This window comes from Cygnus olor, chromosome 17 (assembly GCF_009769625.2).
Source record: "Cygnus olor isolate bCygOlo1 chromosome 17, bCygOlo1.pri.v2, whole genome shotgun sequence".
Taxonomy (NCBI): domain Eukaryota; kingdom Metazoa; phylum Chordata; class Aves; order Anseriformes; family Anatidae; genus Cygnus; species Cygnus olor.
Window position 1 is genome coordinate 13738986 of NC_049185.1, and position 15188 is coordinate 13754173.

Genomic DNA, 15188 nt, shown 5'->3' on the forward strand with positions numbered 1-15188 from the left:
ACACGCGCGCACACACACAGTGCTGTCCCTTTAAATTTAAAACACAAATACTGCAAAGTGGCAAATAAGAAAAATAAAAAGCAACTTTTTTTTGTTTCGTTTTTTTGGCAACTTTAAAAAATGGTTAAGAACAATGTGGCATTGGTCCCTAAATCTAGAAAAAGGTATTTGGGCACAACATTGAAAGTCATAATGGGTTTGTTTTCAAGAATTCATAACATCTGGAGGAGAAAAAAAAAAAAAAGACTGTCAAAGTAGCACTTATTCTTTTTGAATTGTTTGACACAGTCACATAAATTCATTAAAACATCAGAAAAAAATATTTCACTAAAAAGCTTGGCTTTTAATCATCGGCTCTCGTTGACGTGAATTTGGGAGAAGAGGAAAGCTCGTACTGGAATGCTGCACGCTGCTGCTTGCCGAACCGGGGAACTGGAATGTGTCTGGGCTGGCAGCGCCCGCCAGCGCCCGCTCGCCCCGCTCAGTCTGCGATCTTCGCCATCTGCTGCTCCAGCTTGGAAATGCGCTCGTCTTGGTTGGTGATCGTGTCTTTTATGGATTTCAGCTCTTTCAAAATCTCATCCAATTTGGCTTCATTTTGCTGGAACGGAAGACAAGAGGTGTGTTGGTTACGAGAGCTGTCGGCACCGGTTCTGCAGAAGGGAGTTTTCAAAGCAAGGCAGCTCTCCGGGGGGGGACTCCCCAAAGCCATACGGTGCTGGGGCGCACGGGGCAGCGGGGTGAGCGTGCTGAGGGTGCCTGGCACACACACCGGCACGAATCCTGCTCTTTAGAAGCATTTCATCACTTGCCCGAGCTGCCCTCTCCCTGTCTCCACACATCACTATGCCATGCATTAGCTGTCCCCTCAGTCGGGATTCTCTTCAACCTCCTTCTGGACCTGCATAGTCTGAGGTTAATTTGTCCCACTGGGTTTTGCACACACACAAGAAGGCGCCCAATTCAGGGTCTTATGTTTCTCTGTAACACATGGCTTTTGCTAACCCCCTGCAGGACGTGGCGCACACAGCCCGCAGAGATGAGCAGCGAGCCGGCTGTTTATACGAGGTGTCTCACGCCCAAACGACCCAGCGTTGTGCAAACCCTTGTTCACAGGAAGCCTCAGGCTGAACAAACACAAGCAGGCGTGTGCCCGGGCCGACACGCCAGGCTTTCCTTTGCACCACAGCTCTCGGCCACCCTCCGCAGGTAGAGAAACCTGCCCTGCACCTGTAGCACCTCGGCTCCAGGTCACCCACCTGCACCTGGTCCCAGGGTGCTCAAATCGTGCACACTTGAGCTTTGTTATAGCTGTTTCTGAAGATACGGCACCCTGACGATCAAAGTCTCAGGCCACCGTCCCCAAAACCTCACAGATTTTACTCACGGTGTCTGAGGCATCAGCTGCTTTCTTTGGAGCATTTATGAGATCACTTTTCTTGTTTGCGGCAGGCTTGTTGTCCAGTATATTCTTCTTGACCACCTTGAGATCCCTGTTCTTGCCAGGAATGTACCCATGTTTCAAGGAAATGAGCAGGGGATCGGCGTTCTTCCCCTCAAACCACTCCTCTGCCTCCAGAGCTGCCTCTGGGCCAGCTGTATCAGGGTACAGGTCATCCTGGAAGAGGTCCGACTGCAAGAAGAAACGAACTGGTCAGGTGCTGCGGGGCTGGAAGGCGCGAGCTGGCTTCAAACCACGCAAGCAGCAGGCTGTGCTCACCTTTCGAGGGACCGTCATGATGATGGGCTCACATTTTCTCTCATGAAGCTTGAAGAACCTTTCCAAAAAAAGAAAAAAAGAAAAGAAGTGTGACTCAGGAGCAAGGACAGGCACCACGCCATGCAAAGGAAGCCTCGGTTCTGCTGCTCATGCACAGCAGCGTACTGCGAGACAGAGGCAGTGGAAAGTGAGCAATCCTAAGGAGTCACAGCTGGGCTGCGCTAGGACTTGCAGAGCCCTTGTAAGGGCTGGAGAAAACTACCTGTGTGCGTGCAGAGCTCCCTCTTAGGTACTGGGTGACTTCAGAGAGTCGCACTTTGGCCAGAAGGGGCTGTCAGAAAGGCACAGCCCGCTGCTCGGACTGTCGAGACAAGCACCACACAAGTAATGTTCAGGTAACATCCTAGCCAGCCTGCTGCTCGCGACACACCTCACACCTCGGCTCCACGCTCTGGTCACCCCTTCCAGCCTTCACCTGCACAGTGCCACAAACTCCACAGCCCTCGGCTCGGCCACCAGGCGCTGCGGCTGAAAAATTCACGTGCTGCAGGCAGGTGTGAGCCGTACGCCCTTTCTCAGGGGCTCCTGCTCTCGTTACTAATAGAAGGAGCAGCAGAGGGCTTCAGGGCAACAGCCAGCGCATTCCCCACCACCAGCGTGCCAGGAACCGCCGCAGCGATGGAAGCTGTTCCCCGCGGTGGCTTCTCCTGCTGTGCTTGGTGATTCTGACCTACGCCTGCGCTCCGGGTTCTGCACTGCCGCTGTGATTACTGAATTCCTGCCACAGCTTCATCTCCGCTTGCTGTGCACAAGCTGGAGATGGGCACCGGACTTCAGCCCAGAAGTTTGTCAGCAATCCCGCTGACAGTGCGCTGTAACGAACCTGGTGCTCAGCATTCTGCAGAGGGTTTATTCCGCTGGCTATCACTGTCCTTTACAACAGACTCGGCCTAAACCCCACCACATTTTCAGGCGGTATCACGTCACGCCCAGCAGAAGTGTCCCCCAACAAGCACTACAGAAGTACTGGTGGAGGAGAGGTCTCTCAAGCAGGGTCCCCGTGCCCAGCAGCTCCTGGTTTGCCAGCAGGGAGCACACACAAGTTTTGCGGAGGGCTCCCAGCCCCTTTGCCACGCGAGGTGCTGGGTGCAGCAGCAGGCCTTCACACTCCTGCACGGCTGCACTCAGGAGGAGGCGGGCTGCTAAAATGAGAGCACACATGGGGCATTTACAGCCTCTGTCCTTACCTGGCAATCTCACACTTGTTCACGTCAAGGCCCCTCTTTGGCATGAACCCCATCCCTCTCTGCGGCTCCTTGCTGCTGAAGGTGTTGAGGTAGTGAACGTAGGGGGATTCATCCGTGATCTCGAAGTAGCGAATGCTGCTGTCGCCCTGCAAGACACGAACAAGGACCCCTCTGGAGGCTGTGGGGACAGCATCCTGTGCGCCCACGCACCCATGCCCTCCTGGGCTGGGCAGGTATCGGTCTCACCTGATCCCCTCTCCTTCCAGGAATGCCGCCACAGGGCAGTGCAGTTTATATACAGCTTTCTTGTTCCCTAAGCTAAAGCTTCTGCTGCTTACCGGCCTAATGTCTCACCTGCAGCTGCTTGCAGCACGCTGCTGTCTTCTCAAATATCCGTACGGCACTAGCAGGACTGCCATAAAGCAGATCCCTGCTGTTGTCCAAGTACATTACCAGAACAGCTTCTCAGTGATAGGTATTTTTCTTACGCACACTGCGGTACAACAGTCTGAGCTCGTGCTTCAAGGCTGGGGATGTCAACTTCCACATTTTCTCTTGTGAAAAAGCTAAACTTGCTGCCTCAGTTTCCCCAAAGTAAGGAGAAGATTCCTGCTTTTCAGCAAAGTCAATAAGAGCTTTTTTCTTTTCCTTTTTTAAATTAGTTTTAAAACATTTCGAAAAGGAAAAATAAACATATTGGTGCTGAGTGCAATTTAGCAACGTGACAGGTGATCATGCACAGAAAATAATTTTTAAAATGGTGCACAAGGAGGAGATTTATAACACTCAGCGCTGACAAGGACAGGAAGTTATCTGCACACCCAGTTAGAACTAGAGTCAGGCAGAAAGGCTATAAAACCAAGTCCTCTGTTTGACTCCAGAGGATCCTACTACGTTACCATCTCTGCAACAGCAGAAGAGGTAGCAGAGATACAGAACAAGTATTTCTCATTACAAAGACAGGGTTGTTGAGTTTTCTTTTATGGATCCTCTTTTTTTTTTTTTTTTAATTACTTGTTCATCTTGTCTTGTCTTTAGCTCCTGGCTGTACTAAGTCCAAAGCCATGGCACTTAGAAGTGGGCACTTCAGAGCACTTAATGTCTACAAATTGCTTTTACAAAGGAGCACATGATTCCAGTTTTCTTTTATTTAACCCCACAAAATTCGAGTGAGTGTTGCTACATGCTCCATCATCTTCAAGAGCAAGAATAACATCCTCTGAAATGCACCTTCCCCCCACATTAATGCACAACCTTTCAGGTCAACGACAATAAAAGATGTTTTAATGACAGTATGTGACTTGCTGCATTAAGAGCAGCTTTACCCGAGTAAATCCATCTCAGAGAAACATCAATTACATACCAGACCTTCACGTCTCTGCATAGTGCTGCAGAGTGAGGATCAAACTGATTTCAGAGCAGCCTGGATTTTTTCAGATTTGTCCACAACCCTAGCCATCACTGCGGCACTAAATTTCTAGTCCTGCCACTTTCAATGAGACACTTGGTGAACACATCCTCGGCATTGTTCACTCAATCAGACTACCTTTAAACAAGCCTAGTTATCCTAAAAGGTTCCCCTTACCTTGCCACACAAGTAAATAATGTTGGTATCCGGGTCGTAGAAGGGCAGCAGGACCCCATTGCTGGTGTCCATCTCATGGAGGGCTATTGGTTCCTCCATGTTTTTCTGGAAATGAAAAAAAATGAATCTGTTGTTAATGAAGAAGAGAAAAACTCGTGTTAACATGATCTGTATTATTGACAGCTCTTTGGAGCTAGTGGAACACTCAGCAGTGGCTTCCCCACCCTGAAGGCTCTGTATGTTAGAATAACAAATGCTGTAGATGTTTCACCAGCTCATTCACTCCCCAAGGATGTTTTCATCACAACACACGTTGAAAACAGGACCCCAGATAATTCACGAAGTCAAGAGAAAGACATGACACAGCCATGCTACTGAGTGCCTTGTGCCCGTGTGATGAGCTTGCCGCTCTCTTGCTCCGTACGTAAAACATTTAGAGAGGAAGAAGTGACCTTCACACAGAATTTCCTTTACTGAGTGAACATCAAGCCCAAATAACAGCAAGATGTTGTGGCACAGGAAGTCTGAGCAGGATCAGACGCAGACAGAAGAGGGAATACCCTCAAGTGTACGAACTGGGAGTGCAGCAGGTGACGGCAGGCCCTGGTTAGCGGCTCAGTGGGCGCTACACCAGGTAGTAGCAGGGCAGGAACCTACCGGATTCCACAGGGCGAGCTGCCGTTCGCTCATGCGGCTGAAGCCGGTTGTGAAGATGTTTCCATCGGCGAGGAAAATGGCTCGCATGGGCCGGGCTCCCTCGTGGGTCTTCTCTTTCTCCTGAAATAGATTTACAAATGAGCCTCTAGCAAGGCACACAAAGCCCAGGTGGTGGCAACTGCTCTTCTGGCTGCACTGAGTCCCTGGTACATGCCGCTCCTCCACGGAGGATGCTGACTACGTGGAACAACATCCAACTATTTTTGCCTGATGCTCGAGGGAAGAAACCAATTATTAAACTACAAAAGTAGTCACAGCTGTTTCATTACAGCTTTACCTGATTCTTACAAGGTTGAAGGAAGACTTCTTTGCAAGCTACAACACATATGCGGGCTGCTAAATCTCCGTTTTGCATACACAACTTTGAAAGCGTAATTATGCAAAAGGATTAGATGTGGAATTACACTCCTGCAGGTTTTAAAACCGAGCCCTAAAATCCTAGTTCAAACACTAATTCCAATAAACCCAGACAAATCCTTCAACTGCTGCTATCCTTCTTGTAACTTCTTCCTCACTTTGAACAACGTGACTAAATACGGCACGCACTGGGCTAAAAGGCTCGTTCTTCATTCGCTCTTGCTAACTCTGCTGTAGGGAAATTACTATGCACACTTACGGCAACGATTTCTTGTTTCCTGGGGTCAATAATTCGAACTTTTTTGTCTTTGGAAGCTGTACAGATTAGGCTGCCGTTGCGATTCCAGCTCACGTTGTAAATCACATCCACGTGCATGTCATCCAGGTTTATGAGGGCTTCGCCTGTCCCCACGTTCCAGATGATGATTGCGTTATCGCAACCTGGAAGAGAAAACAGCAGTTCAAAATCACAACCGTGGTGTAAAGAGAGAAAAGCCAGCAGCAGAGAACGAGGCCTAAAACCTGCTGCAGCTCCAATGCCTCAGGCACAGTCTCTTAAACACGCAGTCATGTATGCAGAGCCCCAGGCGGGCTTCCTTGCTCAAATGCAGGCTCAGAGCGGGGACAAAGCACCCAGAGAGGCACAAAACTCCTTCCTTGAAAGAGTGGAGCACCTCTCAGCGGTGCCGTAGCTGTCCCAAACTAAGGCAGCTTTTGAGGGAGTATCTGTGCGCTGCTCCCACCGATGCAGCACCACCCCAGCCATCCTGCTGCCTGCTGCCCCCCGGCTGGGCCAGCGACAGCCCAGGGCTCCCTGCGGGGACCACAACGTTGCAGAGACGCCTGCAGAGCCTGCACGGAGAGGAGATGCAGGTGGGGTCCACACGCAGGTGGCCCAGGGCTGGCAGTGAAGGGGAAGGCTGAAAACATCACAGCAAGAGCAGTGCAGCAACTTGAGAAGGCTCTGGGGCAGCGTGAGAGGTCCCCAGCGGAGAAGAAGCTGAAGGTAAGGCAGGAGAGGCGGCGATGCAGCTGAAGGAGGCCTGTGAAAGCGTGCCCAGGACACCTCTGCTGCCATCCTCGTGCGTTTTGTGCAGGAGCTCTCGGGTCTCAGCTCAACTGCAGGACCGCAGAGTAAGAAAGCCGAGGGCAAAGAGGCAATGTTCTTACACCTCTGCACATCGAGTACTGGCTGACAGTCACTGTCTTCTCGGTTTATAGAGATTTGTAGCAGAAAGAGTAAGAGTGGCTTTAATGGAAAATTAGGGAAGCGACAGCATCAGTAGGGGAAACGGCAGAACAAAGGTATAAGAAGAATGGCAGACATCAAAAGCCGAGGTCAGCAGATTCACAAGGACTGCAACCATCAGGCAGGCGGTTCTGTTCAAGGACCAAACAGCAAAGAGACAAAGAATAAAGCCTCAAACAAGACGACAGCAAAATAAAAGAGAGGACTGGAGCCAGAAGTTCACCAGGTAAGGGAACAAAGCCCAGTGCTGAGTTATCCAGCTTCCCTAATGCTCGAGGAGGGGTGAAAACATGCTGAGGCAAAGATAATGATCACCGTGCACTCCCAAACAGCCTAAGGGACATCCAACATCAGTTTGTCGCCACCAAGAGGAACCCTGGGGACCACAACGACCTGATGGCACCTCTCTCATCCGGCAGTCCCGGCCAGGCTGCCTGGACACACATATCCTGCTGCTTGCGAGTACAGCAGTCTGAAAAAGCTACCTAGGAAAAAAAAAGCTTCTCCTCTTGTATACTCTCACACTGAGTTTCATTAATTTCACTGCCACAAGGTCTGCAATCAAAGCATTTTTGGGGAAACCAGATCAAAAGCCAACCAGTACCTCAGGGGGCATTTACATCCCCCAAAACCCCACAGAGCTCAGCTGACAGTCTGGCCGGAACGATTTGCTTCTTTTATTAGGCTCCAACCTAAAGGTCATGCTATGAAAGCCTCAGAGTGAGCTAATGGATAATGACTTTTCCATTTTATTTCCATAATGATTTGACTGTTTTTCAGTGGTCAAAAGAATCTCGCTGCATAGACCGTACCGGTCAAGGAGACAATTTGGAAAATGCTGAAAGCTTGGGGATGGACCACCAGGACACCTTGCAGAGACCAGCGAAAAGGAGAAACACTTGGGCCTTTTACAAATAAAATGAAAACATGAAAACAGGGATGAGGGGAGCGCATATGTAAACAGTTATCAGCTGATGAAGCTTGCAGATCAAATAGAGTCTGGGACAATTTCCCTGCAGTAATTCATGCCTTCAATTTCCTGGTTCTCATCCCTGTAAAACCGAGGACGATAAAAGGCCGGGACACGGAGCGGGCTGCGAGCCACGTGTCCCAGCCTTCCGAGGAACTCTCACGGGTTTGTGATTCACTGGCCCCAAGCCGCCGGGAGAGGAAAAGAGGAGCCAGGCTCCAAACCTCTGCTCCAAAACACGGCGCAAGTGAAATGAGGCGAAGGTGGCTGGGAGCACACGGCGCTGACGCCCCGTACCTGCGCTGAGCAGCACGTTGCGCGCGGTCGGGTGCCAAGCCACGATGCCGACTCGCTTCGAATGGCCTTCTAGAACCACCACCGGCTCTGTCAAGGACAGGGTGAGTCCGTTCTCGGGAATCTGCCACACCTGGAAAGGGGAAAAAGGAAAGACGGTTAGCCAAAGGGCATCCCCTCTGCAGAGCACATTACTCATTTACTTCGCACCCTGTGCCAAGGCAGAGCAGAAGGCCAGCTTGTCCCTCCTCGATATAAACAGGAAAACGGGAGCAGGGAGGGAACTGCTGCACGGCACCAGTAAGCGTTGGGCTGGTCTGTGCGTAACGTCCTGCCCCGCTCACGGCGTCAGCACCGACACGGGCCAGGCACGCTGCAAATCCCCCACTATCTCCGTGTCCAGGGAGCCATTCATGTCACATACTGCTTGTGAAGGATTCGGGAAAAAACTGCCCCGCTGCTCACGTTCCGGCTGGCCGAGCTGCTGTCCTTTCACATCGTGCCCGTCCCTCGCAGGGAAGAAGCTGCAGCTGCGCTGGGGCCGACTTTTCACTTGGTTAGCAATGCTGGCAGTTAGCTTTCCCGCTGTGTTTGCGGTCTCCCTTCTGATCCCAGCTAACGGGAAGAGCACTTTGGTCCCGGCAGAGGTCAGGGCAGCCCGGGTCAGCCCCGCAGGACCTGCCTGCAGCGAGCAGGCTGCCTGCTTGGCGCGCAACCCTGCTGCTGCACGGGTCCCCCTGCGGCCAGGGAAGAGCCGTCAGGAGGAGGAATGACCCCGAGGACCTCCAGTTATGCCTTCGCCATGTCATCTGCAGAGCCTGGCATTTACCAGCCCCAGGAGGCAGCTTCTGCAAGCAGCAGAGACCAGGGATGGGAGGGAGGAAAAATCCCCACGCCCCAGGGCAGGAGCGGCCCTCCCAGAACTATTCCTGCAATTCAGCATCGGACAAGCGCCTCTGAACTGAGCCTGACCTACATACGGCGTATTAAAAACTGAAATAAAGCCCATCGCCGAGCAGTTAGAGCTACCCACGGGTAGGTGGCAGCATCAGAGCACGTTTCCCTCACCTCCTATTGTTTGCTTTTCCTGGAGGAGCAGAGCTGGGGCCGCCAGCCCTGCCCGCAGCACCCAGGCAAGGGGTCAGGGCAGGGGCTGCGACCCAGGCGGGTTTTGGGAGCGAGGCACACAGACACGCGTGGATTTTCACACTCATCCCTGGTTCTCTCTCCTCCCAGGGACGGCTGCTGCTGCTCAGACAAAAACCTCTGAGATGTGAGAATCCCCGGGCGTCCCGGCTCACCTCTAACCAACCCTGATGGGATTCCAGCCGCCGGTGCCACGCTCTGGGCGCTGGCCCTCCCTGCATCCTCAGGACCGGCCACGGCCCCCCCCGGCCTCCGCAGAGGATTCCTGCTCCAGGCTTTCAAATCCCTTCTCCTCCTCCTGGCCGATGGGACCGTGCTAGTGACGAGGTGACACATGCCGTGGCTTTTTCCAGCGGTCGGGTTTTTAAAAGCAGAGCTGGGCACTCTGAAGAGGAGGACATCGCCCCGCTCGCTCCGGCTGCGGCCACCGCCTGCCGTCGGAGGACTGGGTTCGAACCTGACGCCCCTTGCACATCGCAGCGAGGCACTTCACCCGCCCGCTGCAAGGTAAAACCGGGTTACAAAGCCGTCAGTTTTTACAGAGGCAGCTTTGTTCACGCCAGCCAGGGGAATAAAAACCTGACAGCGGCAACAGCTCGAAGCACGGCTGCTGACAGGAGCGGAGAACTTGAAAATCGGCCTGCTAGAAGCGGCGCCCGCACTTAATGTAATTATTGTACGTAGGTCTCACAGGAACCACCTCCAAACCCTTCACAGCTCTGAGCACTAAGGCAATGCTGCAGAAAATAGGTATTACCTAAACCGGGGAGACGGCTGGCAGAGGAGGGGGGCCGGGAGACGGAGCCGAAGGGACCCGCGGGGGTGACGTGGGTGCCCCCAGGGGACGGATCCAGCGGCCTGGGAGCAGGCGCTGGGCACAACTGAGATGGGTCCAGAAACAAAACCCACCCAAACCACTTCTCCTCTAGATAAAAAGCCCCTGGGAGTTAGGGCTGATGCAGGCAAGCTGACGTTACACCAAGGATTAAGCAGGGAGCCAGACATCTGCTTACCCCAGGGTCCCGAGGAGCCCTTAGAAACAGCAAAGCCTTGGTGAGCGCAGCATCTTTTTCCCCTCGGGGAAACAAAGCTTTTCTTCTGCCAAGCGGCCTGCCCCGATTCACCCAGTCTCACCCCAAGGGCAAGGCTTTGTGGGGGGCAGCTTTGAAAATTGGATTTATTCACGGAAAGCCAGGAGCAGCACCAGCTCCTGCCCGAGCAGAAGCTGGCACAAAGGGGCAGCAAAGCCAGAGCAGCTTTTAAACCCATGGCTCTCTGTGCCGAGGCAGCAGCAGCACAGACTGCAGCTTCAGCTGTTAGAAGGAGCTGGGTCCCCTTCCCAGACATTCCCCATTTTATTTTTTGGGGTCTGAGCTGGGGAGTGGGCCTTCGGCGCGAGAGCAGCTCCGCTGCCAAGCCCTCCGCGTGCCGGAGAGCTCCAGGACTGGGTTCAAACGTGAGCCAGCGAGCGCAGGGGGTGGGAGAGGAAAGGGAGGAATTACAGACAGAATACCAATGGAAAGGATTTTTTTTAAAGAGCCTCTGGAGGACAGAGAGGTGTTTTTTTTTCTTCAGGGGAAAGAGGGAAAGCCCCTATAGTTTACAGCAGCTGCAGAGCAGTGTAATCCTCTGCAGATTACAGAAACTATTGACCTAATAATCCCGCTTGGTATTGCAAAAAAAAACGAGGAGTGTAAAAGGTCAGGGGACGCTCCCAAGCGACCTGGCCCCCTCATTCCTGCCCGGGGTGGGGTGCCTCTTCCCAGCGTGGGATGCAATTGGACTCACGGGGCGAAGCGAGGAGCTTTGGGTTGGGCCGCAGGACCCAGCCCGCTGGAGGTGAGGGCTCAGGACGAGGGCACAAAGGAAACCTTACTGCCCCGCAAGATGAACTGGGCACCAGTGACAGTTTATCACCTCTCCCACTCGGTGGTTTTGAAGTTAACGTCTGCTCTGTTTGCGATAGAGGAAGCGAAGGCGCACGTGGTGGTGCCCGGAGGTTCGGCTCTCAGAGGAGCTGCGGGAGGGGAAAAGGTTGTGCACAAACAGCATGCAGAAAGGAAAATAAGGCCAACTTGTTTAGCACCGCTTTTTCCTACCCTTTAAAGAGAATCAAAACCCGTCTCTTCTACCAGCCCTGCATAAAACCACAGCGTATACTGAGCCGATTTCTAGAAACGCTCTCAATTCCTGCATCCACGTTACAGGAGGGAGTGAACGTGCCCTGGGGTTTGTCTACAGCCCTGCTCTCCCGTCGCTGCAGGAACAGGCACTTCGTGCATCCATTCTTAGCCCAGCGTGATGCCCGGCCACCCAGCACGGTGCCCGAGCAATTCACCCCCCGCGGGACTGCCTGGTGCCAGGCTGCTGTCTCAGGTCGCTGCGAGGGCTCTGGTTTAACCTTAAAACAATTTGCTCAATCAAATGAACTCCTCTCCGGCCATTACAATCAAGCTCGTTAGTATTCACCTGCTGACAGAGCACATCTTCCATACCCGAGAAAGGCCAGCTGATACCGTCTACGCGTCTTCATACAGTCATTTTCCAGCTGAATTAAAAAAGCTGCAGTACATTACAGTCATTCAGCGGAGCACCAAGCATGAATATTTAAATAATTCCTTATTTGTAGGCACAAGAGAATCTTTCCCCAAAGGGAACACCAGAAGGAGGCCGCAGAAGGTATCTGCACGCCACAGCGTTCTCAAGGAACTCCTTCTGAGAGCAGTTTAGAGCAGAGGAGATGGGGACGGCCCGTCCCACTCCTCTGCAGCAGAGCAGTAAAGGGCCACGAGGCTGTTTTGGTGTCCTACGTATTGCCACCCATCGTCTTCTCTCCCCCCAAATAATTTCTGAATGCATCAGGTGTGGCAGCCAAAGCACCGAATTTCACCTGAAAGTGCCACATCACACCCAGCAAGTGCCCCTCATCAGCGAAATCTCGGTGCATCCTGCAAGTAGTCTGCAAAGCTCTAAAGCTGCCCGAGCTACAAAACCCAGCGGTAGCAAAAAAAGATGCCTGCCTTCCCCTGTTTTACCCCATTTCAATCCCTCGTCTAACAAACTCAATGCCATACCTGTTCACATGCAGCTCACAGGGTACTTCCACCTTCTACAGGTCTGAGTTTTTATTTATATGAAAATGCTTCTAGCTTTTGAATGCACCACGTTAACCCTCTCTGAGCAACAAGAGCCCTGCAGAGAGCTCAAAGGCACGGCTGCAGGGAAGGGGCTCGCTTCACCTCGGACACACGGCTGAAGCCCAACAGAACTGCATTTGGTGGGGATTTTATCCGAGGGACAAGCCCACGAGTGCGGGAAGTGCTAGCACTGCAGACACGGAAATGCGGCCAGAAAACCAGAGGAGAGAAGTGAGGGGGGGAAAAACAAACAGGCAGGCAGAAAAGATGGAAAACCTGGAGGAGCACAGGGCAGAAACAGCGTCAATGAACTGCCGGCCTTGGAAAACATAAGTTACTTTTTGAAAGCAGCTGCCACTTCTGCAGAAAGCCACACGATTTTCCTCCCTCACATCAGTACTTTTGCATTTCTTGTGGCTAATGAGGAGGTCAGAGCTGAAGACCAACTACAAACCCTTTAAACTAAGTCAGATGAGTTTATTCGGTGACAGGCCGTTCAGGAAACAGGTCTCCAAAACCTTTACTGAAGAACAGCAAAGCAAACAGGATGCCAAATTACTTGTGCCGAGAGAGAAAAGCAATTAAAGCTGGGAGGGCTCACCAGCTCGTCCAGTTCCTCTCCCGGATAGTCCAGGCATGTTCTTTACATGCAGCCTCCGGCTCTGTCCAGCCCAGCTAACGCATGTCCCAAGTGACTTGGGATGCATCGCTTCCCATCACAAACTACGTGATACCCAACGAGAGACTCCACTCACTCCTGCGACCCGTGCCCGCGGAGCAGCAGCCTCGGTTCTTGGGTTCAGTTTGTGCCTGCGTCGGGGGCACGGGACAACTTGAACACTGTTGGGTTTCCTACATAACTCAATCCCTCGGAAGCCTCGCAACATACTTGTCATTGCACTTGGATTAGAGACGTATTTTGCCTCCAGAAAGGCAGCCATGGACCTCGGCCTCGTCTGCTGCTGCTGCTGCTCGTGTTTCACTCTGACTCACGGGCTTTCTGGATTCTGCTTTCTAGAGGAACATTAAGGCATCCTTCAAAGCTCAGCTCTAGCCCAGTAGCGACTGCTACAAACACAGAAGCTTGTTGTTTTGTTTAATATTAAATATAGTACATTTTGTTAACATGCTTCAGCTTCCAAGACTGGGAGATCACGGGCAAGAGCTGTCCCAGGATAAGCCTCTTGGGATGAATCCCCTCCCAAACATTTTAACGATGAGCAGAAGCAAAGGAATTTATCTGACATGATCTATAATAAGATTTCAATATAACATTCAGCCTACAGCATTTCTAAATATGGCCAAAGATCACTCAAGTTATTTGGCATTATTTCATCTTACAAGGATTTTCTTTCACTTATTCTGCTGCGCTTGCATGCACAGGATTCCACGTCCATCACCGAGCAAGGTCGTCTATTGTTCAGAGGGCCCTGGCAGAGGTGAAATAGGACTCAGGACCAAGGTCGGCAGGTGCAGAATTTGGACCACTGTTACCATATATTTTAAACGTCTGATATCTAGTCACAATCTGTAGATAGATGAAGAATGGAAGTAGCACCCTTAAATCAAGGGCTGAAGCAATTCTGAAAGCAGATGCGCTCGTTCCCCTCTAATCCCCACCTCCTTCCAACACACACCATCAAATCTGCTGGGACATCTGAGGTAAGGAACCACCTCTGCCTTCCCTAAAGCACTGCAGATCAAAACAAGTCACCGCTGACTGGCGCACCTCCTCCTCTTCTCAAACAGCAGACAAATCCCCAGAGGAAGGAAAAATGGAAGAGTAACTCGAGAGAAAACCAGAAAGCTGCAGGCCAAGCCAATTCTACCAAGCGTGACCTCAGCGCTGGAGATTCTCCTCTCCAGAAGGAAGAACCATTTGTGAGGGTCCAAGTTCTGTTACACAGGTACCAGAGCTGGCTTAGCTCCAGTATCCAGCTGGCTCCTGCAGGCAAGACACCATCAGTTCTTAGGCAGAGCCAAAATGTGGTACAGAGAACGCCCGTGACTTCTTACACCAGGAAGGACTTTGCGCTCGGCGTCGGGACATCAGACGCCCATTTGCCTTCAGAAACACAAACACTTGCAGCACCCCTCTTGGGCGAAGCAAGCCCCGCTCGGCGAGGGAATCCCGGGCCACTTACCATCACGGTGCAGTCCTCGGAGCCGCTGGCGATGACCTGGTCGTTGTGGGGACACCAGTCTATGTCCAGCACCGGTCCTGTGTGCCCGCACACTGTTGGATAGGACTTGTCAATCCGGCCCGTCTGAAGGGAAAAACAAGGAAGAGAGCTGTAATACCCCAACGACCCAGAGCACAGGAAGATGCCTCCTAACACTCCCAAGGCGTTTGACATCCACGGCACGAGCATCTCGTGCACCAGCAGAGGAAACAAACCTCTCCCCGGCACCGGTGGGGCCACGCCGGAGCCTTCCCCGGCACACGAGGGCCCCATCCTCTGCGAGGCACGGATATATCCTGCCCCTGTCCTGCTGGTGGAGGCAGGGCTGAGCCGCCGGCCCTTCGGCCAGCCACATTTCGGGAGGAGGGCAGGCAGCGCGAACGCCGTGCCCACACGAGGAAGCTCTGGTTTTCTCTGCGCTTTACGACGGCGGCCAGCAGCAGCTAAAGATAATCAAGCCAGCTTTCTAATTGAAGGGTGTTGCTGCTCGTTGAGTTTACCCAGTCTGCTTGCTTTCATCATGAAAGTATTTCGCTCGGGCGGACAGCTTTTAAGACGTGGTTATGCAGAGCAAATGCTATTT

General features: G+C 52.4%; 1 protein-coding gene across 5 annotated transcripts in view; it reads right to left on the reverse strand.

The window, feature by feature from the left end:
- Positions 1–15188, reverse strand: part of CORO1C (coronin 1C) — a 51131-nt gene that overhangs the window by 2249 nt on the left and 33694 nt on the right. For all 5 annotated transcript variants that reach the window (XM_040576740.1, XM_040576744.1, XM_040576745.1 and 2 more), the window contains exons 3-11: positions 14567–14689; positions 8143–8272; positions 5886–6067; positions 5210–5329; positions 4553–4657; positions 2968–3113; positions 1721–1778; positions 1388–1633; positions 1–601 (exon numbers count right to left, since the gene is read on the reverse strand). The exon at positions 1–601 is cut by the window's left edge and continues 2249 nt beyond it. In XM_040576740.1, coding sequence (XP_040432674.1) covers positions 482–601; positions 1388–1633; positions 1721–1778; positions 2968–3113; positions 4553–4657; positions 5210–5329; positions 5886–6067; positions 8143–8272; positions 14567–14689 — 1230 coding nt within the window. In that variant the 3' untranslated portion in view covers positions 1–481. The remainder of the gene's footprint in view (positions 602–1387; positions 1634–1720; positions 1779–2967; positions 3114–4552; positions 4658–5209; positions 5330–5885; positions 6068–8142; positions 8273–14566; positions 14690–15188) is intronic.